The 19,358-nt window shown below is 40.1% G+C and overlaps 1 protein-coding gene across 6 annotated transcripts; it reads left to right on the forward strand.

Annotated features, from left to right (window-relative positions):
* Nucleotides 1–899: 899 nt before the first annotated feature.
* Nucleotides 900–18,723, forward strand: LOC106603377 (long-chain-fatty-acid--CoA ligase 4). 6 transcript variants are annotated; one of them, XM_014196968.2, is made up of 15 exons: nucleotides 900–966; nucleotides 4,389–4,942; nucleotides 5,245–5,422; nucleotides 5,586–5,695; nucleotides 6,867–7,005; nucleotides 7,311–7,461; nucleotides 7,736–7,859; nucleotides 7,987–8,058; nucleotides 8,274–8,413; nucleotides 9,370–9,542; nucleotides 11,227–11,301; nucleotides 12,720–12,908; nucleotides 13,174–13,288; nucleotides 14,312–14,469; nucleotides 14,631–18,723. In XM_014196968.2, exons 2-15 carry the CDS (start codon nucleotides 4,592–4,594, stop codon nucleotides 14,786–14,788), a joined length of 2,133 nt encoding a protein of 710 aa, XP_014052443.1. In that variant the 5' UTR covers nucleotides 900–966; nucleotides 4,389–4,591; the 3' UTR covers nucleotides 14,789–18,723. The 6 variants fall into 6 exon arrangements, with proteins under 6 accessions (XP_014052443.1, XP_014052445.1, XP_014052446.1 ...); XM_014196970.2 differs by having other exon boundaries at nucleotides 918–966; nucleotides 4,709–4,942; XM_014196971.2 differs by having other exon boundaries at nucleotides 919–966; nucleotides 4,706–4,942.
* Nucleotides 18,724–19,358: the final 635 nt, after the last annotated feature.

Below are 19,358 nucleotides of genomic sequence, written 5' to 3' on the forward strand. Positions count from 1 at the left end.
GTAGTCCACTATCAGCTCCTTCAATGTGGGCGTGCTGTCTCCTGTAGTCCACTATCAGCTCCTTCAATGGGGGCGTGCTGTCTCCTGTAGTCCACTATCAGCTCCTTCAATGGGGGTGTGCTGTCTCCTGTAGTCCACTATCAGCTCCTTCAATGGGGGTGTGCTGTCTCCTGTAGTCCACTATCAGCTCCTTCAATGGGGGCGTGCTGTCTCCTGTAGTCCACTATCAGCTCCTTCGTTTTGTTGCCCTTGAGGGAGAGGTTATTTTCCTGCTACCACTATGCCAGGGCTCTCACCTCCCTGTAGGCTGTCTCGTCATTGTTGGTCTTCAGGCCTACCACTGTTGTCATCTTCAGCACGCTACACAAAGGTACAAAGGTGTCTTCAGATACCATAACATTCACAACTTTAAGTTAAAATGACTACTGATACAACTTCTCTCTTCTGCCAGTATTTACTATTTATTTCAGTAATTTACACACTCAAGTTGGCTGCTTTCAATGGATGTGGGAGATTGATCATTCAAGCAGCTGTTTAATTTTCCTATGTTGAACATTTGAGGGAGAGAAATATCCTCCATTACCAGTATTTTCATTCACAATGCAGCAGAGTGTAATGTCTGATTGTTGACTTAACTGCAATGTATATTTCATACAGTAAAATGTATTGCTTAGTCTACAGGGATTTTGTATTACATTATGACCCATCTCATTCACAAGTGTGAACTAGAGTCAGATGAGATGAATATTTATAACTGGTTGATATGCTTATGCGTATAAAGTGTGACAATATTATCAAACCTAAATTAAACCAAAGCATCAAATAGGCATGGTCTTCAGACCCATTCTCATTGGCTCCGAGAAATGGACTCATATGACGTAAAGTTTCCGCGTTGTCTCCTCTTCGTTGGAGGTTACTGTCGGTCATTCATTCTGGCGTGGTCCCACTGACGTCTCGGTTTCTGAGGTAACTATACTAGCTAGGGAAATGGCTAAGTAAACTGCTAGATAATCTGTTATCGTCGTCATCTTATTTACATACATGTGGCAATATTTTATATTTTTTTATATCCAATGTAAGAAAGCTATCTATGCCAACTTCATTCATATATTTGTTTATGATGCTCTGGCCAGCGCACTCTGCCTCGCTAGAAGCCACAATGTGACATTTTTGTTTCCAATATGTTTGTTTTTTGCTAGGCATCCGACAACGTCAGTAATTTTCTCGGAAATGTCGTTTACATTTTTATTCAGCAACGACACCTATTCATATCAAATCCATGAAGCACATCATGGGTGTCTTGCACAGTGCCGCGTGGGTCTCAGTTTTCAAACATCACATTGGAGTATAGCAGTTGCCCGTTTCTTTTTAGATATGTGAACAATGATCGTACATTTGGGATTAATAGCACGACTATTAGATACGAAGCTATGTCAAGGGGGTTGACAGAGATTACTCTCGGTCAGACACGGATATGGCTTCACTCACTGGACTTTTTTTAATGTATATTTTATTGGTGTCCATCTCAAAGGCATGTAACATTTCCCAATAGTATACAACTAATGAACGTTTGAACAAACGATTTGATGTGGGTTATACACAGGTTTGTATATGGGTTATATATAAACCACACGTGATGGTGGTATGATGATATGGTTTATTCACCAATAACAAAATGTGATATCGATAAATGAATTTGCAGTATCAGTCCTAATAACAGGAGAGAAAATGAATGCCAAGGTCTGGTGGGCACACTTCAAATCAGTCATCACCCTAAATTGTTTTGATAGGGTGTTTGTGTTACAATTTGTACTGATGTTTGATGTAGACTTGTGTTTAAAGGCTTGAGCTACAGTTACAGTGCTGGTTTTGTCGTTTTTCTGTCATCTGTTTTTGTTGACACAGCAGTAGCATTGATTTTCCTTGCTTACAACACAGGCTTGCCATGAGTCTTGGTCACACATTTCATGCATCACACAGTAGTCTTCAGTGTGTGAAAGGTCATTGACATCACCTCAAGGTGAATATGTTTACCAATGACATGCTTTTACGCAGTGGTGTAAAGTACCAAAGTAAGTCTTTTCCTGTTGTCTTGTCCCCTCTATGACCGTAGAGAGGAACCTCATCACTTCCTGTCCAATAGACTCCTATTGGATTAGAGCAGTTGTGGGTGGTAGCAGGAGAATGTATGTTAGCTCTGTGAGTGCAGCTGAGTTGACCAGAGAGCTGAGACCAGGGGTGAAGAATCTACAGTCGTCTTGTGTACAATAAACATTGTCTGGACTAGGCTGTTTGTTCAGGGAAAGAGGAAGAAGTGTGTTTTGTTAGCGTGCCTTAGAACAGTAGGTAAGGTAACCAATTTCCTCTCTTGTTCATTCTCTCGAAAGGGTTGCACTGTTTCGGGCTGCTCTTCACTGGTGTAGTGTTTTTCAGAAGTGTGTGCATGTGGTCTTTCCTCTGCCAAATGCATGCTGCTCTCCCACAATTCTGATTCTGTTTCAAGGGCTGATATACCTGATACCTACCTTTTTATAATGGATATTTGAAAGTGGTAGGAAGATGTATATTTTTTCACACGGAATAAAAAATATTGATTGAAGAAGGAATTTGTCCTGGCTGATGCCATTCGGGGTTGTTATGCCTGAGCCTTATTGTGCCTATGTAGTAAATGGAATTAGACAGATCAGTGGCACATGATCACTATAAGCACTTGAGCCTTCATTAGTACATCAATAGGGACTGTCTGGAGGAATGTCAAGTGACAAGCATTTCATCATCAGGGCAACATAGCAGATCATGATGCCAGCATTACAACATGAAAAAGTTTTGATCCGGTCGAGGCATGCTTAGCTGCTAGTTAAGATCAATTCGATAACCGTTTCAATGGAATGTAGGTCTTTTGGCACTGTGTTCCCCTCTGATGTCAAGCTGACCTCCATTAGGCTACATTGTGGCTCTCATTGTATTATATGTGGTTTGATATGATTTGGTCTAAATGTTTTACTGAATAGTGGATATAAAGAAGAAGATGGACTTGAGGATAGGGCTCAACTCCTTATTTTCTCCTTATTCTCAAAATACTATTTTTGTTTAGGCTTGGATAAAGTCCTGAATAGCATTCTGTGACACGTTTACATTTTCTAGTGTGCTGGTATTTCTCTTGCCAGTTGCCATCTTAGAATCTTGCACAATGAAATAATGTGTTCTTTGGCTTACATGGAACCTGCTTTCGATATATCCTTTATTTTGGCAGTTACCTTTAGGTCCAAAGGGTTGCCAAATGGCACCAGAAATTTGGCAAAAGTAAGATAGTAAATGCGAAGTAAGAAAGTAAATGAATCTGTTACTGATATTACTTACATGTTTTTAAAATATTTTACTAGTAAAATGTTAAGGTTTCATGTAGGCTATGCTGTCTGTCTTCCATTTAACTTAACCTAGCCTCTTTGGCTTTATAACCATTCTGCTGAGCTCTGTCTTCTTTGTATTTCAGTCTCTTCATTTAGGCCTACGTCATTATCAAGGGGTGTTTCCCTAGGGTAGGCCTAGCGGTTAAAGTGTTGTGCCAGTAACCGGAAGGTTGCTATTTCAAATCCCAAATCCGATAAGGTGAAAAATCTGTCGATATGCCTTTGAACAAGACACCTAACCCTAATTGCTCCATGGTCACCGTTGATAATGGCAGACCCTGGCTGTGGCCCCAACCTCCCAGGGAGAGGTGGGATATGCAGAAACACATTTCCAATTCACACGTGTATAATAGGGCAAAAATAAGCACCCAAATTATTTATTTATTAACAACTTGTGTTGCTCGTTCTGATTATTCTACCTTATAATTGTTTCTCCGTCTTAACCAAGGCACCACCAATTGCCATAAATAAATATAGGTGCTCATTCAGCTTTTTAAAACACTGACCTAACATTCTTCCAGTGCTAGGAAATGATTGCACACTGCACGCATCAATTATCGATAAGATAAAAGATTGTCAAATGTTAAGTAACATTGACCAAACATGGGCCTAGATGTTTGTGTACAGCTGCATCAGCCATTGCAGTGCTCCATTGAAACTCAGCTATTTTGTCCAGCAATATAAAAACTATAATGATATATATAAAATGCAGCTAGGTTTGGTACATTGGAATGTATGCTTTGACATGAAACACATTCTAAAAACTTCTGAAAACAAATAAAGTCATTCAGTGTGGCTAGTCTATAAATTAGATTTTGCATTATGCACAGTGCATACTTGTGGCTACTGGCTAGCTCCTAGCTGTAGTGCTTCAATATGACTAACATGCTTCTCTCTCTCCAACTCTCTCTATCAAATTGTTTTTTTCTTCTTCCCTTATGCTGAACAATTCTCGACCAATCACCCTGCTGTCTATAGAGCTAGCATCACAGACCTCTTGTGTCAAGCCTTTCCATTGAGTCGTCTGGGTGCATGTGCTGCTACCTGTCCAATCTGTAATTACCGCCACCTGCCGTGGCAATCTTTCCACGACCTGAGAGCTGAACCGTCTGAATTCTCCCTGAAGCAGACACTTCTCCCTCAAGTCTCGCTTTCTCTCCACTTCTGCCTCACCTTCAACCATGACATTCAAAGTTGACATGCATTACGTAGTCTTCTTGCCTGTGTACTTATTGATGTGGCTGTACACTCTCATCACGTTCATCCCATGGTATTTCCTCACTAATGCTGGGAAGAAGAAAACAATGGCCAAGAGAGAGAAAGCCAAGTCCACCACAGGCAAAGCAGAGGGCCCCTATCGTTGTGTGGAGAACTTTGAAAACCTGGCCCGGGAGGACTTTGAGGGAAAGGACACTCTAGACAAGCTGTTTGAGCATGCAGTGCAGCGCTTCGGCAACGCAGACTGCCTGGGTACCAGGGAGCTCCTAAATGAGGAGAACGAGACGCAACCCAGTGGCAAGATCTTTAAGAAGGTAGAGTGATCACACGCACTCCATCACACCAGAAACTAATTAGAGTGCAGTGAAGGTTCTGTCAAATAAGTTACTTCATTTATGCAACCTGAAGCAGGTTTGTATAACTTCATATAACATCTAACTGTCCTAGATGAAATCCCCTCTTGTAGAGTAATTTAATCGAATGTCATAAACGTTTTCACAAGTTATTGGAAATAGCTTGCTTTGACTCTCCAGTGGGATATTTACCCCTGTGAACTGAAGGCCCTTAGTAGAACCAACCCTAATGTCCTGTTCCTGTGCTCTGTCCTCTGCTGCAGCTGATCTTGGGGGAGTACAGGTGGCTGTCCTATGACGAGGTGGACCAGATCATCAGCCATTTAGGTAGTGGACTGGCAGCACTGGGCCAGCAGCCCAAGAGTACCATCGCCATCTTCTGTGAGACGCGGGCAGAGTGGATGATCACTGCACAGGCCTGCTTCAGACGCAACTTTCCATGTAGGCATTGACTGCAACACACCTCCTTGTTTGATAATCTAACACTAGCATATAAAGTGCCACTACATTGCATTATAAAGATATATCGTGTAAGAACAGTAATATTTGTGATAACATTGTGCTGTGTGTTTGCATTTAAACAATATGTTTGGTTGTGTTGCAGTGGTCACTCTGTATGCCACCCTGGGGGAGGAAGCTGTGGCCTATGGGCTTAATGAGTGTGGAGCCACACACCTGATCACCAGCGCAGAGCTACTGGAGACTAAACTCAAGGTAGGAGTTATTGGGGGAAATGAATGGTTCACATTCCAGCCTAACTACACACTGCTGTTCTCAGCTCCTCTCAGTGGGAAAGAGAGCTGGGTCATTCCACGAAATGGGTGCCGTTTGCGTCCCTTTGATATTTTAAGTAGAAATTGTGCACCAATATTACATTTTTAAAGCCTGTTATATTAAATGAAGTGCCCTTTAATATAGACCACATGGATAATTCAATAAATCTGAATAAAGGCTTGCTAAAGTGCCAAAATGAAACATTTTGACACGTCCCTCCGTCCACCCTGTGCCACTTCTAGGAAGATTTCGACCCATGTAATCCAAACATTTCAACAAGTTTCACCATCAGCCCTAGTTATTTTTGTTGCTTTGATAAAGTCCCAGTGATTCATTTATGTGTTTTCCTCATTTTAAGGTGAACCCTATTACATGAACTGAACTCTTGTTTTAATATGGTGAAACTATTACTTAAAAAAAAAAAGTTGAAAGAAACAGAGAAAATCTAATAATCAAATCACAGTGTAAAAGCAGGTGAGCTGGTTCTACTCCTTTTGGCAATTTTCTGATGTTTTGTGGTGGAAAACTGAGCGGGTCGAGCATAACACGTCAACCCCATAAGATAGACTAGAGATGTTTTAGCAATATTTTTGGGGGGTTGAAACTGGCATTCAATTGCCACTCACTGTTGCACACAAGCTTCCATTCCCCCTGTCATGAGGGGATTTATGGCTGATTTAAGATGAAAACGTCACCCCTGTTACAGTCAACCCTGTTACAGTCAATCCTGTTACTCTTACTATAGTAATTTTTGTTATTTAATCTATTGAGATGAAAAAAAACGTGTTTTTTATGAATTTGAATATGTGCTCTTTATTACAGAATATTAAAATTAGGTGAAATCCAAAGTTAAAAAAAAATATTTACACTTCTCAAAATGCACCGAATTGGTGAAATGACCCAGCTATCTTTTCAGACAGGATGTGTATAATCACCTCCGTAGGTGAAGGAGGAAGTTAAAAACACATGGGGTGTTTGTGTGTGAATTGAGATGTGTTGTTCACCTGAAAAACAAACCCCTGATATCATCGAAACTTGAATGAACCCTAAAGGGATGAGATTACTCATGTCCAAAGTCATGCCAAATAATGTCTTCCTGTGTGTCTGACAGAATGTTTTGCCAGATATGCGCAACCTGAAGCACGTTATATATGTGGACAACAAGAGTATCAGCAGGACGGGCTACCCTGAGGGCATTCAGATCTACAGCATGCAGGCAGTACAAGAGTTGGGAGCCAAACCTGACAACTGTACGTGAAAACACATCAACAGCACTTTTCATATACAAAACACACAGGTCACACTGTTGGGTCACTGTTTTAGGACACCCTGTTATGTCAAACAGTGTTTGCACTGAAACTTGAGTTTACATATGGCCCAAATGTCATTATAGAGATGTTAAAATGTATAAGCAGCTAAAAAAAATCTGAAGTATAATATGCACATATGCTGGAAGTTTAGTTTCTCACTGTGTAGTAAAGCATGTACTGGCTTGGACTGTACCATTTATTTTCTAAGCATTATTAAGTGACGTTTCCCCCTGTGCTCCTGGCAGTGAGTGTAGAGGTGCAGCGGCCCCAGCCCACAGACCTGGCCGTGGTCATGTACACCAGCGGCTCCACTGGACGACCCAAAGGAGTCATGATCATCCACAGCAACCTGATCGCTGGCATGACGGGCCAGTGTGAGAGGATCCCAGGACTGGGGTGAGCAGAGCACTCTACTGCAGCGCCTCTAGCAGTATATAACCAACATTTAACTATGCTAGTCAGGTCTCTGCCTCACATTCCCATGTCAGACACAATGTTTTGAAACAGCAGACAGTGTAATGTAATGATGATAACCTTGCCTGAACATGATTCATCATGCACTCTTTTGACTAACCTTGATAATTAGATCAACAGTATTGTCAAAGTGCATAACCACTGTGGTGCAGGGTTACAGATATTGAAGATGTGTTGTGTTTGTGTCCATGTGCAGGCCAAAGGATACCTACATTGGCTACCTGCCTCTAGCTCATGTGCTGGAGATGACTGCTGAGATCTCATGTATGACGTATGGCTGCAGGATTGGCTACTCTTCTCCTCAAACACTCTCTGACCAGGTAATAGACTCAGCAGTTTCATCTAAACCCGATAGAATTGATCTTGCATATTTCAAAAAATTAAAAATAAATGTGTTGCCCACATTGCAAAAAATCTAATGTTATTTTGATATCTTTTCTTTTGCAGTCAACAAAAATCAAGAAGGGCAGTAAAGGAGACTGCTCTGTGTTGAGGCCTACTCTGATGGCAGCTGTACCAGTAAGAACGAGCATCCTTCCTTAAACTTTCTGCTTATCACTGATGTGTTAGTGTTCTAGAAAAGTCTGGCTTCTTTCGAGATTTTTAGAAGTCCGCTTTAGAGGACATCTTCTAACAGGTTAATATGTTGGTTCTTTCATAACTATCCTGCAGCATTTACGTCCTCTGTAGACAGTGGAAGCAGAGATGTAAGATGTTTATCTGTTATCTGTCAGGAAATAATGGACCGCATCTACAAGAATGTGATGAACAAGGTGCAGGAGATGAGCTATGTGCAGAGGACTCTCTTTAAACTGGGCTACAACTACAAACTGGAACAGATCAAAATGGGCTACGATGCCCCACTCTGCAACATGTGAGTACACAAGGACACGCACACTGCAGCATGTTTCTATCTACCATACACAATCCTGTTACATGCACATAGCTATCTCTATAGGTCAGATCCCTGATACAAGATTAGTGCATAAATAAAATGTAATTGGTCATATGCGCCGAATACAACAGGTGTAGACTTTACAGGGAAATGCTTACTTACGAGCTCATTCGCAACAATGCAATGAGTTAAAAAACGAAGACAAATATTTGCTAAATAAAAAAACTAAATAGTAACACATTAAAAACAGTAACGAGGTTATATACGAGGAGTACCAGTACCAAATCAATGTGCAAGGGGTATGAGGTAATACAGCATGTACATGTGGGTAGGGGTAAAAGTGACTAGGCAGTCAGGATATATAATAAACAGAGTAGTAGCAGCTTATGTGAAAGTGTGTGTTTTGTGTGTGTAAGCGTATGTATGTTGGAGTGTGTGGGTAGAGTCTAGTGAGTGTGCGTAGAGCCTGTGCAAGGGAGTCAGTGCAAAACAATTAAGATAAAGAAATAAATATTAAAGGTGGTCAATGTAAATAGTCCGGGTTGCCATTTGATGAACTGTTCAGCAGTCTTATGGCTTGGGGGTAGAAGCTGTTCATCTGGGATGATGGTGTTGATGTGAGCCATGACCAGCCTTTCAAAGCACTTCATGGCTTCAGATGTGTGTGCTACGGGGCGATAGTCATTTAGACAGGTTACCTCTGGAATCTGTGTATTTTAAGTGTACTGTATGCTTGTGTGTATTTTGACTGGTTTTGGAGAGAACCATATTTTCGTGTCTGCCAGTCAGTGCTGCTTATCAGATATCAGGGTGTCCTGACTGATAAGGGTTGATTACGAAATAGCTCTATTTGATATCTGAGTGAAATTGCATCAGTAAACATGAACGAATGGTTAAGTTGGAAGTTGATTTCCTTCCTCTGTCCTGTCCGTCAGGCTTCTGTTTAAGAAGGTGAAGGCTCTGCTGGGAGGGAACATCAGGATGATGCTGTCAGGAGGAGCACCCCTGTCCTCCGCCACCCAGCGCTTCATGAACATCTGCTTCTGCTGCCCCGTGGGACAGGGTTACGGCCTCACAGAGACCTGCGGAGCAGGGACCATCACAGAGGGTGAGTCAGGGCAGGCACAGCCATGGACTACTACTACTGGGGTCAGGGCATAAAATTAACACCCGTCAAATGCGGGTAGATTTCGGTATTGGTGGGTAAGAATGAATATTTCAACAGCCACATTGGTGGGTGGTCAATTTGCAGGGCTCTACAGTGGGAGCGTTACATTTGCGAATAAAAATAGTAAAAAGTCAAGGATGAGCACATGTGGCGTTAGGGTTAGAAAAATGCTGCAGTAGCTGTTTTTTAAGTATTTCTTCAGTTTTGTTTCATAGCTGCTAGTTGCATGAAGACATAGGAAACCTGTGAAAAAAAACATTGCCTGGCAGGGAAGCTGTGCGCAATGGGTGAAGTGCTGATATATTCATTTTTGGAGGCGCTGCGCACTTGCATACAAGTTTGTCTAATTTACTCAAAAGTCTACAAAGTAAAGTGAGACTTTGTCCTTGTGTTTCTTCGCTATTTACATTGTTGTGTTCACAAGCTCGGTTGTTTTTAAACATTAGTTTGAGTCTGCTGCTTCAACTTATAGCAAAGAGACACCCTAGTCAGATCCTACATCTCAGACACGTGACAGGACTCGAGTGGCCAGGTACCACTGTAACCACCCGCCCTTAAAGGGGCAGCTGAACATTTTGATCCTGATATTTTGATTGAAAGACTCGGGTCACAAAAAATGAACTGAAATTGAGCATTATACCACAGTACTTCTTACTAATACATTTCTTGTTTTAGAAACATTACAGAGCATGGTCATCTGTTTTTTAATTTTTTTAATGTAATTATGGGGGGGGAATCTGAGTGGCAGGTAGATGTTTTAATCGTAGTAGTAGTGTGTAGGAGAATGGTGGGCGCTCTGTCATTTGAGAATCTTCACCTTTGTGTTTTTTGTTAGGAAATTATACCTATGGCAATTTTGGGCTTTAGCCAAGACAGGTCTTTGAGAGCATGCTATTGCTCAGGCTTTTTTAATCTATTGAGTTGCCCTGAGTTTCATGTCTTTAAACACACATAGTCTGAGGTAAATGTCTTTGTTCAAGCTCCAACCTGTGAAAGGTTCTGTGATACTGGGATTGTTGATGGCAGAGGAATGGCAGCTATACTAAATATAACTATTTTGCTTCAATCGGCTTTGCTGTTTAGGTCACGCAGGTATTTGTCACTTTTCAGTGCATTCTGAATGTGGAAGGATATGCTTGTGAGACGCTATGCAGCAGTATTTGAGCGTGAAACAGTTTGTCAAATGTTGCCAAATAACCACTGGGGCCGATAAGGCCATATCATTTAACAGGACTTCAGGACATTTTTTCTTGGAACTTTCTTGGAAGGCAGAGGACAATGTACAAGTTCTTAGTTTAAAAACGAACACAATATTATATTTGATAAAAAATTATGTTTGCTCTGATTTGATTTTCCTCATAGATCAATGCAGTGTATGAACTTATCATGACAGTGTTGAAATTGTGAGCCTCTGCTCTCTGGTCAATCTGAAGCACAAGTATGTCTTGCTTTATGCCCCAGATGTGCATGAGCACTGATGCTTATTCTTTAATAAGAAAACCTTGATTTGAGAAATATTCTGAGACTGGTGTTTAGTAGGCCGGGTTACAGCCTATTACTGGCATCAAGTATTAAACTCTACGTGGTGTCTTTATTTATCTGTGATTGTGTGTTTTGACTCCAGTTGCAGACTACAGCACTGGGAGAGTAGGGGCCCCCCTCATCTGCTGTGAGGTGAAACTACGAGACTGGGTTGAGGGTAAGACATTAAGCCTATAGAAACACACACTTATTTTTGATAATGTTGAGGAGAGCTTGCAAGTAAGAATGGCGATCACACCCAAAATCAAATAACACAGCCTTGGAATCTGTACATTTCGATTATCACATCAACAAATAACGTTTGATTCATTACATTTTCATCTCTCTAAGAGGACCAATACATGCATTGACTTCAGAAAGTATTCATACCCATTGACTCGTTCCACATTTTGTTGTTACAGCCTGAATTTAAACAAAAATTATTCTCACCCATCTACACACAGTACCCCATAATGACAAAGTGAAAACATATTTTTGGACATTTTTGCAAATGTATTGAAAATGACATACAGAAATATCTAATTGACAGAGTGAAAAGAAGGAAGCCTGTACAGAATAAAAAATATTCCAAAACATGCATCCTGTTTGCGATAAGGCACTAAAGTAAAACTGCAAAACATGTGGAAAAGCAATTCACTTTTTGTCATGAATACTATGTATTTGTTTGGAGCAAATTCAATGCAACACTTTACCGAGTACCACTCTCCATATTTTCAAGCATAGGGGTGGCTGCACCATTGGCCTCATGGTAAAATCCATGAGCGGTTTCCTTCCTCTCTGCGTACTGAGTTAGGAAGTACGCCTGTATCTTTGTAGTGACTGGGTGTATTGATACGTCATCCAAAGTGTAATTAATAACTTCACCATGCTCAAAGGGATATTCAATGTCTGCTTTTTACCCATCTACAAATACTATAGGTGACCTTCTTTGTGAGGCATTGGAAAAGCTCCCTGGTCTTTGTGGTTGAATCTATGTTTGAAATTCACTGCTCGACTGAGAGAGCTTACAGATAATTGGATGTGTGGGGCACAGAGATGAGGTAGTCATTAACAAATAATGTTAACATTATTATATACTATTATTGCACACACTGAGTCCATGCAACTTGGTATGTTACTTGTTAAGCACATTTTTTTCTCAACTTATTTAGTCTTGCCATAAAAATGGGGTTGAATACTTAATAACTCCATTTTTTTATTAATTTGTAAAAATGTCTAAACATAATTCCACTTTGACAATATGGGGTATTGTGTGTAGGCCAATTACCAAACATCTCTATTTAATCAATTTTAAATGCAGGCTGTAACACAACAACATGTAGAAAAAGTAAAGGGGTGTGAATATGATGTTTTCCACACACATATTGTATGCATATCATGGATGACCTGGACATCCTCGTTCAGTAGCTGCCCTGTTTGCCTCCTTTGCTTGTTGTTACCGTATTTGCATGTGGCTCTCATTATGTGCCTTGATTAGTTTCCATGTGGTTAGTTTCTTCCTGTTCCAAACAATCCTTTTATTCAGCTATTCTCTACCACCATGCCTCACTCTTATCTTCCCACTGTGTTTCCAAGGCGGATACACCAGCCAGGACCAACCCCACCCCCGTGGAGAGATCATGATTGGTGGGCCCAACGTTACCATGGGTTACTATAAGAGCGAGCACCTGAACAATGACTTCTGGGTAGATGAGCAGGGCCAGAGGTGGTTTTGTACCGGGGATGTGGGGGAGATCCACTCTGATGGCTGTCTGCAGATAGTGGGTGAGTGGCTGAGAGGAGGTGGAGAACATCTGGATAATAACACCAGTGCTCACTGTTCATTGCACAACAGCTGCCTCTCAACACTTTATGACACTTTATGACCACCATTTATGACCACAACAGCTGCCTCTCAACACTTTATGACCAGGTAATACTGTCATAAACTATTCAAATTGATCTAAACAATGCTAACTGTCATAAAACCTCTCAGTGCTATCCTGCCATATTTCTGTCTTCTCACTGACCCTCTCTGCTTTGTTTGTAGACCGTAAGAAGGACCTGGTCAAACTGCAGGCTGGAGAATACGTGTCCTTGGGGAAAGTGGAGTCTGCTCTGAAGAACTGCCCCCTAATTGACAACATCTGTGCATATGCAAACAGGTAACTCTTCTGTCTGCTTTATTATACCACATACACTACTGGTCACTTAGAAATGTCCTTGTTTTTTTTTAAAGAAAATCACATTTTTTGTCCATTTAAAATTGATCATAAATACAGTGTAGACATTGTTAATGTTGTAAATGACTTGTAGCTGGAAACAGCAGACTTTTTTTATTTTTATGGATTGTCTACATAGGCGTACAGAGGCCCATTTATCAGCAACCATCCCTCTGTTCCAATGGCACGTTGTGTTAGCTAATCCAAGTTGATCATTTTAAAAGGCTAATTGATCATTAGAAAACCCTTTTGCAATTATGTTAGCACAGCTGAAAACTGTTGTGCTGATTTAAAGAAGCTATAAAACTGGCCTTCTTTAGACTAGTTGAGTAATCGAAATGCTGATGCTCCAGATACTCAACTAGTCTAAAGGCCAGTTTTATTGCTTCTTTAATCAGAACACCAGTTTTCAGCTGTGCTAACATAATTGCAAAAGGGTTTTCTAATGATCAATCAGCCTTTTAAAATGAAAGCAAGTCAGTTAAGAACAAATTCTTATTTTCAATGACGGCCTAGGAACAGTGGGTTAACTGCCTTGTTCAGGGGCAGAACAACAGATTTTTACCTTGTCAGCTCGGGGATTCGATCTTGCAACCTTTCAGTTACAAGTCCAACACTCTAACCACTAGGCTACCTACCTACATAGGCCTCTATACGCCTATGTAGATCTTCCATTAAAAATCAGCCGTTTCCAGCTACAATAGTCATTTACAACATTAACAATGTCTACACTGTATTTCTGATATATTTTATGTTAATGGACAAAAAAAAATCTTTTCTTTAATAAAAAACAAGGAAATTTGTAAGTGACCCCAAACTTTTCAACGGTAGTGTAGGTTTTACATTGATACCAAATGCATTTTGTGGTTATGTTTTAGTAGTTATTCTACATGTATCACCCCTAAAACATATTCAATGTGCATGCTCAAGTCTAGTCTGTATCATTTTATTTTCTCTTGCTTTTAGTGACCAGAACTATGTGATAAGCTTTGTGGTACCGAACCAGAAGCAGCTGACAACTCTCGCCAATAACAACGGCATAAGTGTTGCCTGGGAGGAGATCTGTAACCACCCAGCCATGGAGGAGGAGGTCCTGAAGGCCATCAAAGAGCTGGCTGCCTCAAGTAAGGCTGAAACCTACTCTGACACATATCTTGTTAACTTGACTAACCAGATGGACAATAACCTAGAATTAATAGACACATCATTTTAGTGTGTGACAAAAGTGGGCTTTGCTCATGCCATGCATATCCCTTTTATATTAACCATTGTGCCCCCCCCCCAGTCAAATTGCAGCGTTTTGAGATCCCTGTGAAAGTGCGTCTAAGCCCAGAGCCCTGGACCCCTGAGACTGGCCTGGTGACAGATGCATTCAAACTGAAGAGGAAGGAGCTGAAGAATCACTTTCAGACTGATATAGAGAGAATGTACGGAGGGAAGTAGAGCCACCATCTGATCTAACCAAAGAACGGTTTCCTTACAACTTTCACCAGTGATGTGTGTCTGAATAATAATACTATTTATTTGTATAGTGATTTTCATAAGAGTTAACTCTAAGCTCTACAGAAAAAAAAACACTTGAGTGTAAAAAACATTAGGAACACCTTAATATTGAGTTCCACCCCGTTTTGCCCTCAGAACATTCTCAATTCGTCAGGGCATGGGCTCTACAAGGTGTTGAAAGTGTTCCACAGGGATGCTGGCCCATGTTAACTCCAATGCTTCACACAGTTGTGTCAAATTGGCTGGATGTCCTTTGGGTGGTGGACCATTCTTGATACACACGGGAAACTGTTGAGTGTGGAAAAACCCAGCAGTGTTGCAGTTCTTGACACACTCAAACCGGTGCGCCTGGCACCTACTACCATACCCCATTCAAAGGCATTTCAATATTGTTCCTTGCCCCTTTCACCCTCTGAATTGCACACATACATAATCCATGTCTCAAGGCTTAAACATTTTATTTTTCTTGAAGTGGACTTAACAGGTGACATCAAGAAGGGATCATAGCTTTCACCTTGATTCACCTGGTCAGTCTGTTATGGAAAGAGCAGGTGTTCCTAATATTTGTACACTCAGTGTTTAAAAACAACATACATTTAGAATCAAGGCAGGTAAAATAGCAATAGTGGGATAGGTGCGATTTATTATTTTTGCTTCGGACTAGGACTGGAAAAGACACTTTGTAGAAGTGGAACTTAAGGCCCGTTTTAAAAGTTTAGAGTGATGGAGAGGCTCTCAGGTCGTCAGGGAGAGCATTCTGTAGGCGAGGGGCTAGGGAGCAGAAGGCTCAGTTCCCATAGTTCGGAATGTGTGTGTGTGTGTGTGTGTGTGTGTGTGTGTGTGTGTGTGTGTATGCTTGCGTGTTTGCATATGCTTCAAAGCATTATGCCTGTGAACTGTAGAATTGTCGTTCCACGCCATCTCTTTTGTCAAATTATGAATGTCAGTCCATAAAGTCCAGCACAGAGGTATCAGCTGGTTAGTTACAGCTATTTGTGTACATGCAGTTGTCTCCATGCTTGTGGGATCGCACAGCGTTGTGCAAAACTGCAATTTGAATGCAAGTCTTGTATTTGCATATTGTAATTTGCCTTTGAAATGTATTTTCTTTTGTGTCTAACGGAGTTAAGTGTTTTAGAGATTTCCTGTAGCTGTAAGACAGGGTTGGGCAACTGGCGGCCTCCTATTGTAGGCCCGTGGATCAATTTTCAAACACAGGGAAGCCCCCCCCAAAAAAGTATTTTCATTATAAAAAAAAATGTAGGAACTCATTCGGGGGCCCCATTTACTGTTGAGCGTTAGAATAGTAAAATACACAAGGTGCAATTTCTAAATTTGGTGTGCATCAGCAGTTTTTCTGTTATTATATCAGTCACCAACAATCACTCAATTAGCCATGTCAGCTAACAATTTTTAGATTAAGTCTTGCCAGCTTTTTAAACTTGTAGTAATCATGGTCGAATTCCGATCAGTTACGTGACCAGGGCCCCTATTGATTTAGTTAATCACTCTCACTCAGATACAGTTACAGCTGTTTTTGGGATTGTATATCGATTTGCAAAATGTGTAAAATTTCTGGAAATTAGCTTTAAAACTGTAAAGATTCCCCCCCAATAGCAAAATGGTTAGAATTGCAGGAAATTTGCTGTAAAACTCATTCTTTTTTTCTCTCTGCCCCATGACAAAATGTGTAGAATTGCAGGAAATGTACTTTAAAACGTACATTTTTCTCTCCACTGTCAAATCTTGCTTAGGGCCCCCAAAAGGCTAGGTCTGGCCATGGCTACTGGAATAGAGTGGTGAGGAAGAGCTCTGTGGACCCATACTGTCCGGAAGTAATTATTCCAGCCAAACTAGCATAGTTCAGTTAGCCAGCTAGTTTAGTCAAATCCAATTTTATGTCACATGTGCCGACTACAACAAGTGTAGACTTCACTGTGAAATGCTTACTTACGAGCCCTTTCCCAACAATGCAGAGTTAAAAAGTAAGACAATATTAGCAAAAAGGGAAAACCATGGAAAACAAGCTCTGGACAGGATATAGCTGGGCGCACATGTGCACTAGGCTAATTCAGGACACAGAGATTGTAGTTTTTATGCCCTAATATCAGGAGCTGGTGGGGGAAAGTTAGATTAAACAATTCAGACACTGAAACGAGTACATCAGATGACACAAATTTAAGGAGAGCAAATCGATATACAATCCTAAAATCAGCTGTAACTGTCAATAGTAAAACAAAGCTTAAAACGATATTTGAGTAAAACTGAATTCATAAAATGAATGGTGAAGTTGCTTCCAGACACGGTAGCGTCCTCCTCCTCACCACTCTATAGTTAATTTACTTAAGAGTTAAGTAGTTTAACTGCACAAATGGATTGATTGAACAAATCAGTTGACTGCATGGCTGTGAGTATGCAGATCCGCAAGCCACTGCGGCCCATCAGGATAAATTCAGATTTTTTTGTGGCCCCGCTCCCATCAACATAGCCCAACCTGCTAACCTACTGGTAGTTTGATGAAAATAAAACATTATGCTGCCCCCTAGTGTGAAAGCACCCACAGTGCTGCTGTATACATTTGCTTGTTCAATACATAGGATCACATTACTGCCACAAGACTGCCGAGCCCCCACAATCCTTCAGGCTATTGCACATAGATTAAACCTGAGTGTAATTTTGGAAATTTCTGTCACCTGTGCTTGTTTAATTTTGTTTTTCATGTTTTGAACCTGCTCATGACATTGTCATAGTGTCACGTTATGTTTTGGATTTTTCAGGTACTAGGTCTGGTATGGTGAATATCATTCTTGCTATGTTACAGAATGGATTATCATTTCTGTTTGTAGATAGTCATTTAGCCTCTTTGTTTCATGCTGATCTCTTCCTACACCTCTGTTTTTATATACTGTACAATATTTATAGACTTCGGTTATATGTTTCAAGTCATCTTTATAATGTAATAGTTCTACATTTCTGACCTCTGGATCTGCCAATTTAATAGTCTGTATGCTCTTGAATAATTGTATATTTATCAAGATATGAAATACTCAATGCAATTTTTAGATGATATGCTGTTAAATCCAATTGAGTAGCATGTGTAAATAAAACTTGAATGTAAAGATTTTGTATGCATGCACATTAAGGTCAAGTTAAATATTGAGCCATTTGAATTTTTTTTTATATTTGATACTATTGAACTGTTTAAAGGTCACAATTGTGCTTCTTGAAACTTTGTGTGGAATGTTGACAAATGCTGTGAATCAGCAAGTTTGCTTCAGAAAATGTACAGACATTCAAAGCTAATGAGTTATAGCATTCTGAAGCTGCTTAATGCAGTAAGAGGGAATTTATGGTGTCGTGACCAACTGAAACATGCAAATTAATGCCAAAAATGTATATTCCAGGATGCATTTCATTCATATCATAAAATACAATGTAACTATTATGCACATATCCTTAATGGCCAACACATTGGGAATAAACATACTGTTACAATTAGCCATGATATGACTAATCCATTATGTCCTACCATGGCTATGTTCCAATAGGAGTGAGAAAGGTCAAAAAGCCACTACATGTTTTTTGTCAATGTTTTATAATTTTTTACACTCAGGGTTAACTATACATCAACCAAGAATGCACTGCAGTAGTAATTCTTTTGAGAACAACATTTCATCTTATGTTAATTGTGAAGCACTTATCTTCATTGGTTAATATTGATGTTTTGTCAGCTCATTTGCATTATTTCTAAAAATCTGTTACGTGTATGAAACAATATGTGATAAGGGATGGGCAGTGTGTACATTCTGGATAACTCATTTTCTGTACATGTACTTTTTATATGAATATATTAAAGCTTACTGCCCACTGTAAAATGTTTTTTTTTTTTGTGTGTGTCAGTCAGATGAATATTAGGTTTACTAGTTTAAATCTACCACATTATTTCATAGTTCTGTAAAGAAAGAGACATTCTCCCTATCATTGGAACAAGCTTTGCAAATCTTTCAAGCAAGGATAATGACTGAATTTAAACCATGCCCAAGGTATGAGGTGATGAACGATTCTGGTTCCTCATAATTTAAATAGGTAGTGTAGGGCTCACAGCAAACTTAAATCTGTTTATTATAGGGCTCACTCAGTCATGGCAGGTAACAGAAATTAAGGGGGAAAAAATGTGATACTGTCCAACATGATTTCTGATTCTGTCCTACAACCTGACATGATTGTATAATTATGTGAGAGGTAAGAGAATGGAGTTTATGGTTGTGGAAACTGGTAGACTAGAGATGTAAAGCCCCTTTAAAATATAATTCAATGATCTGTTATGGTTCGTACATAAAACATGTGCTGTGCGTAAAAAGCTATTCCTATTTTCGCTGTGCAGAACCTGTACCATTATGTGTATACTGGTTCTCAGTGGTTTATGAATCAACAGTACGTGTTATGGCAATGTTCTATCAATATGATTGTTGTACGAAAATTAGGTTGCGGTCAAGTGTAGTGTTCAATT

Source organism: Salmo salar, chromosome ssa04, assembly GCF_905237065.1.
Source record: "Salmo salar chromosome ssa04, Ssal_v3.1, whole genome shotgun sequence".
Taxonomy (NCBI): Eukaryota; Metazoa; Chordata; class Actinopteri; order Salmoniformes; family Salmonidae; genus Salmo; species Salmo salar.